This window comes from Scylla paramamosain, unplaced genomic scaffold (genome assembly GCF_035594125.1).
Source record: "Scylla paramamosain isolate STU-SP2022 unplaced genomic scaffold, ASM3559412v1 Contig25, whole genome shotgun sequence".
NCBI classification, from domain to species: Eukaryota; Metazoa; Arthropoda; class Malacostraca; order Decapoda; family Portunidae; genus Scylla; species Scylla paramamosain.
This window is the reverse complement of record NW_026973690.1, coordinates 654,118-672,500: the sequence shown is the minus strand read 5'-3', so window position 1 is coordinate 672,500 and position 18,383 is coordinate 654,118. Positions and strand designations below refer to the sequence as shown.

General features: G+C 43.1%; 2 protein-coding genes across 2 annotated transcripts in view; one reads left to right on the top strand and one right to left on the bottom strand.

Moving 5' to 3' along the window:
• The window catches only part of LOC135097573 (von Willebrand factor A domain-containing protein 5A-like), a 13,496-nt gene extending 5,244 nt beyond the window's left edge, over positions 1–8,252 (bottom strand). The window contains exon 1 of the mRNA XM_063999494.1: positions 8,124–8,252. Within this exon, the coding sequence (XP_063855564.1) occupies positions 8,124–8,220 (97 nt within the window). The 5' untranslated portion in view covers positions 8,221–8,252. The remainder of the gene's footprint in view (positions 1–8,123) is intronic.
• Positions 8,253–11,625: 3,373 nt separating this feature from the next.
• On the top strand, positions 11,626–14,956 carry LOC135097569 (uncharacterized). Its single transcript, XM_063999492.1, has 3 exons — positions 11,626–11,791; positions 11,961–12,113; positions 14,688–14,956. The coding sequence occupies exons 1-3, from the start codon at positions 11,626–11,628 to the stop codon at positions 14,954–14,956; spliced, it is 588 nt and encodes a 195-aa protein (XP_063855562.1).
• Positions 14,957–18,383: the final 3,427 nt, after the last annotated feature.

Below are 18,383 nucleotides of genomic sequence, written 5' to 3'. Positions count from 1 at the left end.
AGAATTGGGTGTAAATAAAAGAAACAGGGAGGGAAAAGGGGAGACGAGAAGTAGTATGCTTCTTGAAAATATTATAACGTAGAGAAGGAAAATACATGTGTTACACAGCGACATCTATACAAAAATATAATGACATGGATTACAATTGAAGCGAGGGAGAAAGAAGTGGGTGTAAATAAAAGAAAGGGAGAAGAAAAGGCAGACGAAAAGAAATATCAATCTTAAGTAAAAAGTATAAGATAGAAAACAAGTTGCAGGTATATCGTGTAATCTTTACAGAAATTTGAGGGTAAAAGATAAACTAAAAAAAGGCTTTTATTGAAGTGAGGGGTAAACCAATTTTGTGTAAATAAAAGAAATAGGGAGAGAAAAGACGAATAAAATAAATATATGGCTTAAGTAGAATAGTATAAAGTATGGAAACAGAATATAGGTGAAATATATACAAAAAATTATGATAGAATATAAATAAAATAAAAAAAATCTGAATTCTGTGAGAGAAAAAATCGTGTTTAAATAAAAGGAATGGGGAGAGAAAAGGCAAGCGAAAAGAAACATGCGTCTTAGGTGAAAAAAAAAAAAAAATTGAATAATAAGGTAGTGAAAAATATATATAAAGAGGAATCTATAAAAAAAAATATATATATATAAATAAAAAAAAAGACTGTGACTGAAAGAAAGAAGTTTTAAAGAAATTTCTATATTTAACAATTTTGAAAACATTTTTTTCCACTGTCTTTTTTTTCACGCTGATAGATAAACATTTACACCATAAGTATTCAATGCTGAGTATACATACATATATACACCAATCACCACCAAGTAGCAAATACAAGCCTTTTTTTTTTCAGTACTCATTTAACAGTTTAATTTTCCAACAGTCAAAGGTCCGGGATCCCTCATTACAGTCTTCAGGGGAAGTCATTACCGCCCTTCTCTCCTCTTCCTCCTCTTTTTCCTCCATCCCTACATATAACTCCATCTCCTTTATTCTGTGCCATACTTTCCCTCTCACTGGTTACTTAATCATGCCGCTCCTTCTATCATGCCGCTAAGACACACCTTCATACTATCTACCGCTGTCATTCTTATACCGTTACTGTCATTCTTCTCTTTTCCCTCCTTGTTAATTTTTTTTATTTTATTTTAGGGAAATCTTAAGTAAACAATATCAGTAAAAAAAAAAAAAGACTTATATCATTGACACATTTATTATTCATTACAAAATTACAGCTGGGGTGACATTTTTTTCATTAATGGTGAATTATCAATCTTGCATCAGCAAACACACACAGTTTTTAGTTTCTTTACTTTCAATTTCTTCATTATTAACTTTGGTCGCTGATGACTTTTTTGTTCATTTACGTTTTTTTTTTCTTTTCCTTCTTTTTTTTGGATTTTATTGTTTTAGTTTCTTCTTTACTATCAATTTCTTCTTTCTTGATTTTGGTCGCTGATGACTTTTTGTTCATTTTCTGCTTTTATTTCTTCTTCATTCTTGTTTTTGGTCGCTGATGACTTTTTTGTTCATTTTCTGTTTTTATTTCTTCTTCATTCTTGTTTTTGGTCGCTGATGACTTTTTTATTCATTTTCTGCTTTTATTTCTTCTTCATTCTTTTTTTTGGTCGCTGATGACTTTTTTTGTTCATTTTTGCTTTTTCTTTTCCTCCTCCTCCTTGGGTGTAAATAAAAGAAACAGGGAATGAAAAGGGGGAGACGAAAAGTAGTATGCTTTTTAGAAATATTATAACTTTTATTTTGGATTTTATTGTTTTAGTTTCTTTACTTTCAATTTCTTCATTATTAACTTTGGTTGCTGATGACTTTTTTTGTTCATTTTCTGCTTTTATTTCTTCTTCATTCTTGATTTTGGTCGCTGATGACTTTTTTTTGTTAATTTTCTGCTTTTATTTCTTCTTCATTCTTATTTTTGGTCGCTGATGACTTTTTTTGTTCATTTTCTGCTTTTATTTCTTCTTCATTCTTATTTTTGGTCGCTGATGACTTTTTTTGTTCATTTTCTGCTTTTATTTCTTCTTCATTCTTGATTTTGGTCGCTGATGACTTTTTTTGTTCATTTTCTACTTTTATTTCTTCTTCATTCTTGTTTTTAGTCGCTGATGACTTTTTTTTCATTTTCTGCTTTTATTTCTTCTTCATTCTTGTTTTTGGTCGCTGATGACTTTTTTTGTTCATTTTCTGCTTTTATTTCTTCTTCATTCTTGATTTTGGTCGCTGATGACTTTTTTTGTTCATTTTCGCTTTTTCTTTTCCTCCTCCTCCTTTTTTTGGATTTTATTGTTTTAGTTTCTTCACTTTCAATTTCTTCATTATTAACTTTGGTCGCTGATGACTTTTTTTTTCTGCTTTTATTTCTTCTTCAATTTGTTCTTTCTTGATTTTGGTCGCTGATGACTTTTTTTGTTCATTTTCTGATTTTATTTCTTTTTCGACTTCTTCAACCTTCATTTTGGTCGCTGATGCCTTTTTTTGTTCATTTTCTGATTTTATTTCTTCTTCAATTTCTTCTTTCTTGATTTTGGTCGCTGATGACTTTTTTTGTTCATTTTCTGATTTTATTTCTTCTTCAATTTGTTTTCTTGATTTTGTTCGCTGATGACTTTTTTTGTTCATTTTCTGATTTTATTTCTTTTTCGACTTCTTCACCCTTCATTTTGGTCGCTGATGACTTTTTTGTTCATTTTCTGATTTTATTTCTTCTTCAATTTCTTCTTTCTTGATTTTGGTCGCTGATGACTTTTTTTGTTCATTTTCTGATTTTATTTCTTCAGTTTCTTCATTCTTATTTTTGGTCGCTGATGACTTTTTTTGTTCGTTTTCTTTTATTTTCTCTTCCACACACACACACACACACACACACACACACACACACACACACACTTTCTCCTTTCGTCCATGTTAGAATCCACATATGCACCCGCGCACGTACTCACGCACACACAAACGCACGTAAGCAAATTAATCATGACTTTGAATATTATATAAGTTATGCCAATACATACACGCATTCATACATATGACTTCTACATGGCTATACATATATTATATACATATATTATATACTCGTACATATATTATATACATATTCACACATATTTCATCATAACTTGGAACATTGTCAATATTATGATGGCCTTCTACATGGGTAAACATATAGGTACATATTCACACACATTTTATCATGACTTGGAATATTGTCATGGGTACATATTCATGCATATGTCATCATAACTTGGAATATTGTCAATGTTATGATGCCCTTCTATATGGCTATACATGTACACATTCATCAGGACACACACACACACACACACACACACACACACACACATAAATAGATATTAATAGACACAGAATAATAGATCATTTAATTTATCAAATGGCGCCTCACTGATGGGCGAGACTGTGGGCGTGGCGGCGGGCGTGGTGGGCGTGACGGTGGCCAGCGTGAGCGGCGTGGGCGGTGCGGCCAGCGGCCTCCAGGCAGCCCCTGACAAATGCCTCCGCGCCGGCCACCTGGGTGCGCGGGCCGCGCAGCAGCACGGTGCGAGACACCTTGTCTGTTGCTGGCGGCACTCTCACCTGCACGTCAGGGAACTCCTGCAGTAGTCTCCTGACAGTCGCGCCGGCGGGACCCACCACGTGGCACCGCTGGCGTGGCGTCACCGCCACTTGCGCCTCGATCACCTCGGCCTGCCGGAGCAAGGCCTCGAGGCGCGCCAGGGCGGCGGGAACCTGCCGGGCAGGTCCGCACAACCTGATGGTGGCGGTGCGGGTGTCTGAGGGAGGCGGCACACTCACTCGCACGCCAGCGAACTCTTGGCACACTTCCCGCAGTGTGGCGCCGCGTGGGCCAACGATGTAGCGCCGCATGTGGGGCGCTACGGCGAGAGTGGCCTCCTTCTCTTCCTCCTGCCAAGAGCGGCGCACGCTGTCCAGCGCACGCTGCTGCTTGGCTCTCTCAGCCCGCTGCTTTCCTTTCTTCGCCTCGAGCTGCTGGCGTCGAGGAGACTCGATGGCGGCCTTCACCTCAGGCAGGCTAGGTGCCTTCACCTTCTTGGGCCTGTTCTTGCCGCGGCCCACCACCACCTTGCCCTCTGAGTCCCTCTTAGGGGGGTCTGGGTCCTCAGGGGTCTCCGCCACAGTCTCCTTAGGCAAGCTAGGCTGTGCCCTCACCTTCCTGGGCCTTTTCTTTTTGCAGGCAACCACCGTCCAGCCCTCCGAGTCGCCTTCTGTGGCATCAGGAGTCTCGGGGGCCTCAGAGGCCTTAGGGGCCTCTGAGACCTCGCCGGACACCTGCTTCACGCCCACCGCCAGGTCCTCATCTGCCTTAACCGGAGGCGCCTTCTCCACCTTCACTTTTCGCTTCTTTCTCTTACGCTTCTTCTTACTAGTGTGGGTGGGTTTTTCTTTCCCATCGTCGCTTTAGTTATTTTCTGCTTTGTTTTCTGCTTCTATTAATGCTTCATCTTCGCAGGTTTTCATTTCTTGATCTGCTACAAAGTCTTTTTCTTCGTCATTTCCGTTATCTCCGTCATCTTCCATCGTTTCCTCTGCGTGTACGATGGCGCGCGTTACTGTCTCTTCTTCAATAGTTTCTTCTTCTGTGTCTTCGATGACTTTTTCCTTAACGTTGTCGGTCTTGGCTGCTTCCCGCACTGCTGCTTTCTTCTTCCTGCGGAAGAGTCGCCGCAGCAGGTACAGGAAGCCACAGCATTTGACGGCGCGTTCTTCTTTCATGTCTTCTTCGGCGGCGCGTTCCATGTCGTCGTCCGCTGGTGCGGGCAAAATTTCTTCTGCGCTCCAGGTTTCCATTTTCATCCCTTCCTTACTATCCTCTCAAACCTCGCCCCTACCCCCTCAAATTTTGCTAATTTCTTTTACTGCAAAATAAAATTTAAGGTGTCCTCTGATTGGTGGACTGGTGCGTGATCAACTCCAAGCTCACAGCCAGGAGAGAGTCAAGGCTCACCGCTCTGAGTTATGTTCACTACATGTAATGGCATCAACTGTACATAACAAATGGCTGCACTAAAGCTGTTATCTACACTATACATAAGTATTTAGCAGCTTATCCTAATACAGTGACAAACGACGCGAGAGAGAGAGAGAGAGAGAGAGAGAGAGAGAGAGAGAGAGAGAGAGAGAGAGAGAGAGAGAGAGAGAGAGAGAGAGGGGGGGAGTGGGGGGGAGAGTGAGAGAGAGAGAGAGAGAGAGAGAGAGAGAGAGAGAGAGAGAGAGAGAGAGAGAGAGAGAGAGAGAGAGAGAGAGGGTGTGAATGACAGAAAACAGACACAATATGATAGTCTATACACCTCGTTGGAGATTCATGATTCTATTAATATGAACCAATGAATCTTTGTTTTTGTTTTTCAGAATATGAATAGCAGTTTCGAGAATATTGACATCAATATTGATATCAATATTGATATCAGAGGCTCCTGAGAAAGGTTAGGGCACGTGGGATAGATGGGTGTTAGGCTGGATAAAGTCATAGCTAAGCGACAGACGACAGAGAGTAGTAATAAACGGCTCCAAATCTGGGAGTGGGGTAATGTAATTAGTGGGGTGCCACAGGGATTAGTATTTGGGCCATTGTTGTTTTTAATATATATATCAATGACTTGGATAATGGAATTAGTAGTGATGTTAGTAAATTTGTGGATGACACGAAGATAGGTAGATTAGTTCTAAGTCAGAATCAGATGCCATCACTTTGCAGGCAGATTTAGATAGGATGAACGAATGGACAGACAGATGGCAAATCCAATTTAACATAAAAAAATGCAATGTACTTAGCGTAGGTAGAGGAAACCTACACAGTAGTTACACAATAAACAACTCAGCTCTAGTAGGTTAACAAGTACGGAAAAGATTTAGGAGTTATAGTTAGCTCTGAACTCTGTCTAAGAAAGCAATGCATAGAGGCCAGAAACAGGGCAAATAGGGTATTAGGATTCATTTTTAGGAGTGTTAAAAGTAGAAGACCTGAAGTAATATTAAAGTTATAATTGACGCTGGTCAGACCTCATCTAGACTACGTTGTGCAGTTTTGGTCCCCATATTACAAGAAGGTTATAGATCTATTAGAATCAGTACAAAGGAGATTGACTAAAAGGATACAGGGTATGAGGAGTATTCCTTACGAGGCGAGATTGAAGCTGTTAAATTTACATTCTTTAGATAGATGTAGGTTAAGAGGGGACCTGATAGAAGTCTTTAAGTGGTATAAAGGTTATAACATGGGGGACGTAAGCAAAATTCTTAGGATCAGCAACCAGGATAGAACAAGAAATAACGGGCTCAAGCTTGAAAAATTTAGGTTTAAAAAAGAGATAGGAAGAAATTGGTTCTCAAATAGAGTGGTAGATGAATGGAACGGACTCAGTAATCAAGTTGTTAGTGCTAAGACATTAGGGGCGCTATAAGAAAAGATTAGACGGATTTATGGATGGGGATGATAGGTGGAAATAGGTAGGTAAGTTTCATACAGGGACTGCCACGTGTAGGTCTGATGGCTTCTTGCAGCTTCCTTTATTTCTTATGTTCTTATGTTCTTATATACATATATATATATATATATATATATATATATATATATATATATATATATATATATATAGTATATATATATATATATATATATATATATAATATATATATATATATATATATATATATATATATATATATATATATATATGTAGAGAGAGAGAGAGAGAGGAGAGAGAGAGAGAGAGAGAGAGAGAGAGAGAGAGAGAGAGAGAGAGAGAGAGAGAGAGAGAATTATAGTAATATAAATGAGATAAATTACCGCTCGCAGGCCTGCGCGGTATATGAACAACGTGTGTTTTTAAGCATCCGGAGCAAAGTGGTTAAAGATAAGAGATGGTTGTACAGTAAAGATGCTTCAGAATGACTGGATTATAGTCTGTTCACTTAAGTTAGATTCCTGGAGCCTCGGTGGGTTTATAAGCTCGCAGCTGATTGGCTGATGTTGCATTTCTTGCTGTCTTCTACCACTATTTTCATGTTAACTGTTCTCCTGATCTTGCTAACTGCATGCCTCTCCTCCTCCCACGGCCTCACTGCACAACACTTTCTTCTTTCTCTCACCCCTATTCTGTCCACCTCTCTAATGCAAGAGTTAACTAGTATTCCCAATCATTCATCTCTTTCTCTGGTAAACTCTGGAACTCCCTGCCTGCTTCTGTATTTCCATCTTCCTATGACTTGAATTCCTTCAAGAGGGAGGTTTCAAGACACTTATCCTGTAATTTTTGTCTTCTGCTTTCAGCTCTGGGGACGTCACTTCAGTGGCGTGGCCTTTCCTTTTTTTCAATTATTATATTTGTGTTGCTCTTTACCCGGTGCCCCTCTTACATGAAAAAAAGAAAACACTTCACACCTTTTCTTTCACTCTACATTATTTTTTAATTTCTTATTTAAACTGATTTACATATAAATATGAAGAATAAAAATAAATAAATAAATAAAAACAATAAATCCCCCCCAAAAAAAAGTGGACCGGGTAAAAAAAAAAAAGTCCAGGCCTTGTCCTGAGCTGCTGCGACGGTGTGCGGGAACGGATTAATCCATTTTTACTTTGATTCCTGTGGGGAAAATAGTTTTGATTTCTGAACATTTCCGATTTAGAACAGCTTTCATAGACGAATTAAGTTAAAAAACCAAGGTTCCACTGTACATGTGTTTCGAAGCCTTAGGTAATGGAAAATAACAATTACATGTGTTTTGTTGAGGTAAGTAATAGGAAAGTAACAATTACATGTTTTGAAGCTTTAGGTAATGGAAAATAACAATTACTTGTGTTTTGTTGAGGTAAATCATAGAAAAATAACAATTACATGTTTTGAAGCTTTAGGTAATGGAAAATAACAATTACATGTGTTTTGCTAGTGTAGGTAATAGAAAAATAAAAAGTGAATGCATTCTAAGTGTTTCAGCGAATTCTCCTCGCCCCAAACCAATCTGGTATAATCTGGAATATAACAATCAATAACAACTACAAGTGTTTTAGTGCATTTCAAACCCACTACACACACCCTTGAGCTGACACGACCTGTGACCTCAGCTGACCTACCTTGCCTGCGAGGGTGGTCAGCAGGGGTGTAGCGCGGGTTGAGTACTGTGGGCAAAACAAAGCTGATGATGCCGTCTGTCTCAACCCTCAACTCCATCACCAGACGAAGGGTGACCTTGGCCCTCGTTCCTGCAGCAGAAGCAGGCGGGGTGAGATAGGGTGAGGTATGGGTGGGTCAGGGTGAGGCAGGATAAGGTAGGGTGAGGAAGGTAAGGTATGGTGGAGCAAGGTGAGGAAGGCTGAGGTAGGTTGTCAGCAACCTTTATAATGCTATTTTCCTCATACCTACAATGTTTTTAGATATTTCTGTAGACAGGATGAGGTAAGGGTAAGGCAAGGAGAGGTACGGGGGACAGTAATCTCTCTCTTTCTCTCTCTCAAACACACACACACACACACACACACACACACACACACACACACACACACACACACACACACACACACACACACACACACACACACACACACACACACACACACACACACACCACCACCACCACCACCACCACCACCACAACCACGAACCCCCAGGAAAGTTGCCGAGAATGTCGCTTGAGTTAGGGTCTTCTCGTGTCATGAGGGCAGTCTTCCCCTCTTTCAAAGCCTCCTTGTACACCTTCTCTGCCTGTGTGAGGAAAGGGAACCAGTCTGTAGGGCTTACAGCAGGAAAATAAGTTAGTGGTGGAAGCTGTCAGGCCTACACGTGGCAGTCTCTCCTTGTGGGCAATGTCAAGTACCTACCCAATTCATAATTATTTTCTTGTGAGTCTACTGGTATATACGCTAATGGTAAACACTTTGCCTTCGTTAGATATATATAAAAAAAAAAGTCTGAATGTTGAAAAAAAAAAAGGGGGGGAATAAGGGACACACACATTTAGCACAGGCGGCGCTGCAAAACGTTCAAAGTAGCAAAAATGGCAAGTTGATATATTGATATAAAAAAAAATGATGGCATGTTAAATAATAGAAAAAAACACTAAAAATAGCATAGGGGATAAGCCTAATACCTTGTTCTTCTCCATGCAGTGAGTCACAATGGTTCTGCCGTCCAGCTGCGCCTCACAGTGGTACACGGCTGCGCCCTCCTCCACAGGCAACACCGCCCGCACCTATAAGAGAGAGAGAGAGGCGCCAGGCAGGGGAGGAAAGAATGAAGTAAAGAAAGAAAGGACAAAACACACGCCTCTTTTTTCTCCTTTTATCATGTTTAACTCCTTCTCTTCCTCCTCTTCCTTCTGCGTTAGCGAAGGAAATTATCAAATAAGGAGAAGAGGAATGAAATGTGAAGAAAGAGGGGAGGAAACAGACTCTCTTTATTACCGAATGCCATTATTCTTCCTACTTTCATGTTTATCTGCTCCTTCTCCTTATTAGTGAAAAGAATGATTAAATAAGAAAAGAGAGGAGGAAGGAAAGTTAAGGTTCTAGCTATGAAATGCATATGATTGTTCCCCACCCCCTCCTCCTCATTAATGTTGTACTAGTGAAATTAATGCATGTATAAGGACTGCGCCTGATAAGAAAATTATGAAGTAAAGAAATTCAAATTAAAGAAGGAAATGTGCTGGCCTTGTTTTCATTTTTCTGTTTATTGATTCTTTGTGTTTATTTTCTTCTCTTTTTTCCTCCTCCTCCTCCTCCTCGTGCGATAATCTAATACCACTATTTTTTTCCGAGAGAGAGAGAGAGAGAGAGAGAGAGAGAGAGAGAGAGAGAGAGAGAGAGAGAGCACGTCATACAGCACGATACAGTACCTGCAGTGGGTGTGCGGCAGTGTTGTGATACACCATGTTGGCAATCACTTGGGCCACGAAGCCGCGAATGGACACTTTCAGACACTGACTCCAGGGACACCACACGCCACTTCCACCTCTCTTGGTCTGCAACACACACACACACACACACACACACACACACACACACACACACACACACACACACACACACACACACACACACACACACACACACACACACACACACACACACACACACACACACACACGAGAACAGAAAAGGTTACAGGATAGCGTAAGTAAAATGTGGCAGGGACATTTTGTAAAATTTTATTCTCCCTCTCTCTTTCACACACACACACACACACACACACACACACACACACACACACACACACACACACACACACACACACACACACACACACACACACACACACACACACACACACACACACACTCACACACATTAATGAAAATCTTTGAAAATGCTGGATTGATTATATTAAATGCAAACAGCTCACCAAAACATTAAATTATCATGTTTATTAATGTTGTTATTATTATCATTATTATTATTATTATTATTATTATTATTATTATTATTATTATTATTATTATTATTATTATTATTATTATTATTAATATTATTATTATTATTTACTATTATTATTATTATTATTATTATTATTATTATTATTATTATTATGATTACCAGAGCCGGTTTTAAGCCTATTTGACCAATTTTATCAAATTGGGCCCCGCACCTTAAGGGGCCCCGCGCCAGCGGCGACAGAGTTACCGCTTGAAGCCTTTTCTGTATTCTAAGAGGAATAGACCACTACTGAAAACGTCAAATGAAGGATGAGAAATTATTATTCCTAACGAAATATAAACATTCATAAATGCTTACTTTTTTAGAGTTTTCTAATTGGGCCCCGCAATACTTAGCACCGCCCCTGATTATTATTATTATTATTATTATTATTATTATTATTATTATTATTATTATTATTATTATTATTATTATTATTATTATTATTATTATTATTATTATTATTATTATTATTATTATTATTATTATTATTATTATTATTATTATTATTATTATTATTATTGCCACATTTATTAATATTAATGTTATCATCACTATCACTACTACTACTACAACTTACCTTCTGACATTCCCAGAAGCCCAAAGCGGGACAGGTAAGGTGGCAGGTCACATACAGGAGCCATGGTGCTGATGAGAGAGACAGGCAGGGGAAATTAGGTTAGGTTGCCTTAACATAGAGAGAGAGAGAGAGAGAGAGAGAGAGAGAGAGAGAGAGAGAGAGAGAGAGAGAGAGAGAGAGAGACCTGTCTTGATATTGTGCAATCCAATAGGAGCAAAAAGAAAACTGCATCCTCCTCTCTCTCTCTCTCTCTCTCTCTCTCTCTCTCTCTCTCTCTCTCTCTCTCTCTCTCTCTCTCTCTCTCTCTCTCTCTCTCTCTCTCTCTCTCTCTCTCTCTCTCTCTCTCTCTCTCTCTCTCTCTCTCTCTCTCTCTCTCTCTCTCTCTCTCTCTCTCTCTCTCTCTCTCTCTCTCTCTCTCTCTCTCTCTCTCTCTCTCTCTCTTCAAAGTAAAGTATCATAAACTTTCCCTAATGTTCCTTATCAACAATTGTCTGTCTGTCAGTCTGCATGTCTCTGTCTGCCAGTCAGTATGTTTCTGGTTCTGTATGCCTCTGCCTGTCAGTCTGTAAGTCTCTGCCAGTCTGCATGTCTCTGTCTGTCAGTCTGGGTCTCTGCCTGTCAGTCTGTGGGTCTCTGCCTGTCAGTCTGTGGGTCTCTGCCTGTCAGTCTGTGGGTCTCTGCCTGTCAGTCTGTAAGTCTCTGCCAGTCTGCATGTCTCTGTCTGTCAGTCTGGGTCTCTGCCTGTCAGTCTGTGGGTCTCTGTCTGTCAGTCTGTGGGTCTCTGCCTGTCAGTCTGTGGGTCTCTGCCTGTCAGTCTGTGGGTCTCTGCCTGTCAGTCTGTGGGTCTCTGTCTGTCAGTCTGTGGGTCTCTGCCTGTCAGTCTGTAAGTCTCTGCCAGTCTGCATGTCTCTGTCTGTCAGTCTGTGGGTCTCTGCCTGTCAGTCTGTGGGTCTCTGCCTGTCAGTCTGTGGGTCTCTGCCTGTCAGTCTGTAAGTCTCTGCCAGTCTGCATGTCTCTGTCTGTCAGTCTGTGGGTCTCTGCCTGTCAGTCTGTGGGTCTCTGCCTGTCAGTCTGTGGGTCTCTGCCTGTCAGTCTGTGGGTCTCTGTCTGTCAGTCTGTGGGTCTCTGTCTGTCAGTCTGTGGGTCTCTGCCTGTCAGTCTGTGGGTCTCTGTCTGTCAGTCTGTGGGTCTCTGTCTGTCAGTCTGTGGATCTCTGTCTGTCAGTCTGTGTGTCTCTGTCTGTCAGTCTGTGGGTCTCTGCCTGTCAGTCTGTGGGTCTCTGTCTGTCAGTCTGTGGGTCTCTGTCTGTCAGTCTGTGGGTCTCTGTCTGTCAGTCTGTGTGTCTCTGTCTGTCAGTCTGTGGGTCTCTGCCTGTCAGTCTGTGGGTCTCTGTCTGTCAGTCTGTGGGTCTCTGCCTGTCAGTCTGTGGGTCTCTGTCTGTCAGTCTGTGGGTCTCTGCCTGTCAGTCTGTGGGTCTCTGCCTGTCAGTCTGTGGGTCTCTGTCTGTCAGTCTGTGGGTCTCTGTCTGTCAGTCTGTGTGTCTCTGTCTGTCAGTCTGTGGGTCTCTGCCTGTCAGTCTGTGGGTCTCTGTCTGTCAGTCTGTGGGTCTCTGCCTGTCAGTCTGTGGGTCTCTGTCTGTCAGTCTGTGGGTCTCTGTCTGTCAGTCTGTGGGTCTCTGTCTGTCAGTCTGTGGGTTTCTGTCTGTCAGTCTGTGGGTTTGTCTGTCTGTCAGTCTGTGGATTTCTGTCTGTCAGTGTGTGCGTTTCTGTCTGTCAGTGCGTGCGTTTCTGTCTGTCAGTCTGTACGCTTCTGTCTGTCAGCCTGTCTCTTTTGTCTGCCAGTATGTCTCTGCCTGTCAATCTGTACATTTCTGTCTGTCAGTTTGTCTGTATGTCTCTGTCTGTCAGTCTGTCTGTATGTCTCTGTCTGTCAGTCTGTACGTTTGTCTGTCAGTCAGCCTGTTTTGTTTGTCAATATGTATGTCCATTGTCTGGTCTGTCAATCTGTCTGTCTCTGTATGTCATTGTCTGTCTGTCAATCTGTCTGTCTCTGTATGTCATTGTCTGTCTGTTAATCTGTCTTTCTCTGTATGTCATTGTCTGTCTGTCAATCTGTCTGTCTCTGTATGTCATTGTCTGTCTGTTAATCTGTCTTTCTCTGTATGTCATTGTCTGTCTGTCAATCTGTCTTTCTCTGTATGTCATTGTCTGTCTGTCAATCTGTATGTCTCTGTATGTCATTGTCTGTCTGTCAATCTGTATGTCTCTGTATGTCATTGTCTGTCTGTCAATCTGTCTATTTCTCTCTGCCTGCCAGTGTGTCTGTCAGTCTCTAGGTACACCATAATGTTTGTCAGAACACTCACCTCTGCGTCTTCGGCCGGACACGGTCAACACAAAACTGCCTTCCTAACCACCACACAGAGGCCCTTACGTAGATAACAACACGGTATGACACGCCCACCACTGCCAGACTTCCATGCACACACTCACACCCTCCCTCATTTCATACGTACTAACTGATTCTGTATAAGCCAGTATTAACACTGAGGCTTGGGTGGCTATGAGGGTCTATGGTCTGGCATGTAAGAGTTCCGGAAAGTGTTTCCAGGTAGAGGTTAATGATGAGTTTTCTCGTAGTGAAATCCAACATAATCCAGTACTGGGAATTACTTATCCTATCTTGTTTATCTTTTGCGCATATAAATGGGGAGTTGTCTGTGGGTTACCGTCTCGCTTATTATAGTAACGGGGCATATGGAGGAAAGAAAAAAGGAAAATTACCTTCAGAGAGAGAGAGAGAGAGAGAGATGAGAGAGAGGAGAGAGAGAGGAGAGAGAGGAGAGAGAGAGAGAGAGAGAGAGAGAGAGGAGAGAGAGATGGGGGAGAGGTGCGGGGTACTGGTGAAACACTCCTGCTTCCCCAAGGCTCCAGATGAAGTTACACGAATTTTCAAGGATGTTTTATATGATTTCTAATGACACGTTATCGTCTTCTTCATCAATAACAGGAAAAACACTACTGAAAATCCGACTAATCGATCATCTATGGCCTTGGAGAGAGAGAGAGAGAGAGAGAGAGAGAGGAGAGAGAGAGAGAGGAGAGAGAGAGAGAGAGAGAGAGAGGGAGGTGCACTATCACAACGGCGCATTAGTGGTGAAAGTGCACTTGCTTTCTGATTGATTGATTGATTGATACATTTATTGTTGCATTAATAATGAAATACAACAGAGGAAGAGGACGGACCTTACCACCCACCCCCTGGGCAAAGACTTAAGGGTAGAGTATCAAAAATATAAAAATATAGTATACATTACAAGAACATAAATAAATAAATACAGATATTGCACACCTTATTGCATAAATATCCTACAGTCTGGGAGCAAACGTGGGATATTCCTTGAGTATATCCCTGAGAGTGGCTGAGTCTAAGAAATGGTCAATGAGGATATACAAGTCATGTTGACCTTGCAGCCTAAATTTAGCAATGAGAGGACAATCCGTGACATAATGACGCAGAGTGAGTCCCCTTGGTGCAGCACACAGCACACAGCACACACCAGGAGAAGCACTGACTTCCCAAAAGTATTTATAGCCTAATCTGACCTCATTGCCACCCTATCATGTGATGCAGTGTGTCTCCCATAGGTGTAAGCACAGCTCTGGGAGACACGCACATAGTGAAGAAGACTACTGCCACTGCCCCTATGGTAACAAAGCTCCAACTGATCACTAATGCTACTATGTACAAAGTTCTTCATGCTACTCTTAACATAGCCCAGAGTGTACTCAGCGCCAGGGTCCACTGTGTCGTCCTGAAGGGCACATTGAGCAAGGCGGTCTGTCTCTTCATTAAGTGGGATACCCACATGAGAGGGTATCCAGGTGAAGTGAACCGTGGCACCAGCACCTTCTAGGGTGTGGATGAGATCAAGACATTTATTAACTAGATCACAGTCCATGGGGGGGAGGTAGACTGGAGAGCATACAGTGCAGCCTGACTGTCAACAAAGAAGAATACATCCTTATGGAGAGGCGCCACAATGTGGAGCGCCTCCAGAACAGCATACAGTTCTGCCCTAGTGGAGGACATGTGTGCAGGGAGCCGCCTGAAAACCTCAGTGTCAGTGTAGTGATTGGTAGAAATGTAGTCGCGGATGAACAGCCCACATCCGGACCTGCTGCCATTGACTGAACCATCACAATAAACATGAATAGCCTGAACGTGGGGATACTTGGACAATTTAGTCATAAACATGTCTTGCAGCACATGAGGGAGCCAGTCCCTCTTGGGCTGATGCAGTGAGTGAATATCAACACTGACACGGTGAGCGTTCCAAACGGGTTGGAGCGGTGACACAACAACGTTAATACAGGCCTCGGCTATACCTACACTTGTAAGAACTCTCAAGATCTTCCTGAGGTATGGAGTTGTAGGAGTCCGAGGATCACGATACAGGGGGGGTCAGTGATCCCTTCAGAGAGTCGGAGCCCGTGCATAGCATCCGACCAATATTATGACAAGCAATTTCCTGTATCCTACACATAATACTCGGCAGGTGCAGTTCAGCTCTGAGGACCTCAATCCTTGCAGTCCTTGGGCATCCCAAAATCATTCTCATGGCTTCATTCTGAACAATCTCCAGGGGACGGAGCTGGGTGGCACTGAAAATAGGGGCAGCGTAGTCAATGAGGGACCGTACGACAGATATATAGAACATCCTTAGGACTGGAATGCCAGCCCCCAGGTCAATGTTTGCTAGTAGCCGAAGTGGTGCTAGCCGTGACAGACAGAGGTCTCGAACAAAGTGTACAGTGTGGAGTGACTTCCTGAAACTCAGCTGTACACCCAGGTACTTGTGTGTATGAACTCTAGGGATGGGAACATTATTTACAGTGGGCGGACGAAAGACCTTCCCTTTGGCTTGAAATTTGGTTTTACATTCATTAATTACAAGTCCCATTTGAACACACAATGCTGCTAGTTGTGACAGAGCTGACTGGAGAGTCCTGGGTGTGGGGCATTGGAGGAGTATGTCGTCAGCATAGATGAGGACCTGGGTGCCCTGCGGGAAGGAACAACGCGCAATTTTGTCCATTAAAACGTTGAAAAGCATTGGACTAAGGACTCCACCCTGTGGTGTTCCAAGCTCAAAGACTTCCTCAGAGGAGACTGCACCTTGAAACCAAACCTGTGCTGTTCTGTTGTACAAATAGTCCCTGATCCATCCTAATAATCTACCTTTGACACCTTTGAAAATGAGTTCCTCCATAATAACATCTTCGTTGGCCCTGTCGAAGGCACCCTTGAGATCAACGAAAGCTCTGCAGGTAGCATCCTTATTTATCAGGCACTCAACAAAACAATGACCTGTGGAATGACCTTTTAGGAAGCCATGTACATTGCCAGAAAGTATATGGCCTACCTTATATATAAGCCTGTTCAATATTACCCGTTCCATCATCTTACACAGACAGCTGGTGAGAGAAATGGGGCGAAAGGTGCCATCACCTTTGGGGATTGGGATGATAATGGCTGTTTTCCAGGAGTGGGGAAGCTTGCCTGCAGTGAGAGACATGTTAAATAAGTCTAAGACAGGGTTGTCTGCCTTTACCTCCAGGAGGGCATTGAGGATGTCATAGGTGATGCCATCCTTGCCAGGAGCTGTTGACTGTCCAATTTAACTGCTGAGAGAAGTTCATCATGTGTGATAGGCACACAGGTGTCATCTGGCAGAGAAACACTGTGGCGAATCAACTTCATTCTTTGTGGTCTTTGCCGGTGAAGCGCCTCCTGGTGTTCCACAGGAAGGCCAGAGAAGGATGAGGCTTCCTTCCACTGCAGGACGAACTCTCGTGCCCTGCCGACAGGATCAGGATCACACAGCTGCCGCCTGGGCTTGTCTCGGACACTGTTAAAGTGGAGCCACACCTCCCGGAGGGACCGGATCCTGCGCACCCGGTCCAGAAAGAAGACCCAGTACTTCTTTCTTTCCTGCTGCCTCAGATCCGTGAGGTGTCGAGCCATAGTAACCATAGCATCCCGTGACTCTGTGTCTGCTGGGTTAAGCTGCCAACATCTCTGGTAGGCAGCGAGCGTCTGTTGGAAATTCAGGATGACAGGGTTGGTAGCGTAAGTCCAGCGGCGTGGAGTATGGGTCCTTGCCAGAGCCATTGGAGTCGCGATGAATCCCTCGATGGTGTGTAGCAGTCCGTCGTACAGTGTCTCTGCGTCAGCGAAGGAGCCCTTCACGGCAGAGTATCACGCCATCACATGGACAACGAGGCCTGCCATCCTGGATGGTGGCACCGTCAGTCGCTTCCTGGGCACTGCCAAGGCGGACGACTGCACCGGGAAGGTCGTCTCCAGGGCGAAGTGGTCACTCAGCAAAGATCTGACAAGAAGGTTTTCGGCAGTATACGTTGGCATATTGATAAGGGCTACATAGTCAAGTCTGCCTCCTTGTACATGTGTGGGTGCATGTTCCCCAGAGAGCACTATTGTATCTGTGGTGTCAAGGAAAGCCTTCCAGCGCACACCATTAGCATTGGTGGTGGGATGGCTTCCTAATTCCTTATGCCTGGCATTAAGGTCACCCATGATAACAGTCTGCTCCTCAAGGACATAATCAGGAAAATCTGCAACATTTAAGGCACCAGCATGAATGTACATGTTTACAAAGTAAATAACTTCACCCAAGGTGTGCAAGCAAACAGTAATAAATTCAATATCCTCGGTGACCCACATTTCCCTGAAAGTAACCGGAATCCCATGTCTAATGTAAATAGCCACCCCCCGACTACTGCCGTCACAACTGAAGGTGTGGGAGGCATAACCCCGCAGCTCAGGCACCCGTGGCCCTACCTCCTGTAAGGCAATAATGTCAGGCTTATGGAGAAGGACGTGAGAGTGTAAGTCAGTGAAGCGAGCATGTAGACCATTGACATTCCATGTTAAGATGCGGAAAGCCTTACCGTTCATTGTGATGGTGTTGCACCCGGGTCTTTAGGTCGTCCACGTCCTGTGTCAGGCGAGACATCTGCTCCATCAGAGTCTTCAGGACTGACATAACATATCCCTGGTCTGGCTCGGGGCTGGCAGTCGGGACTGGAAATGGGGGCGGAGCAGCGCCTCTTCCTGCGGGTGACCAACGTCCATTCACCGGCGGCATCCCATCACGGTCTGCCTCAGGTGACTTGTCCTCTGAGAAAGGGGAAGCAGGAGCCATCCCCGAGTTGTCCCGGTTGTCGCGTGGCTCCCGTGACTACCTTGGTGGGGGCAGCCTTCCTCGGAGAGGGTGCAGCAGCACCCGCACGCTGCCCTGCAGTATTGTCCTCTGCCTG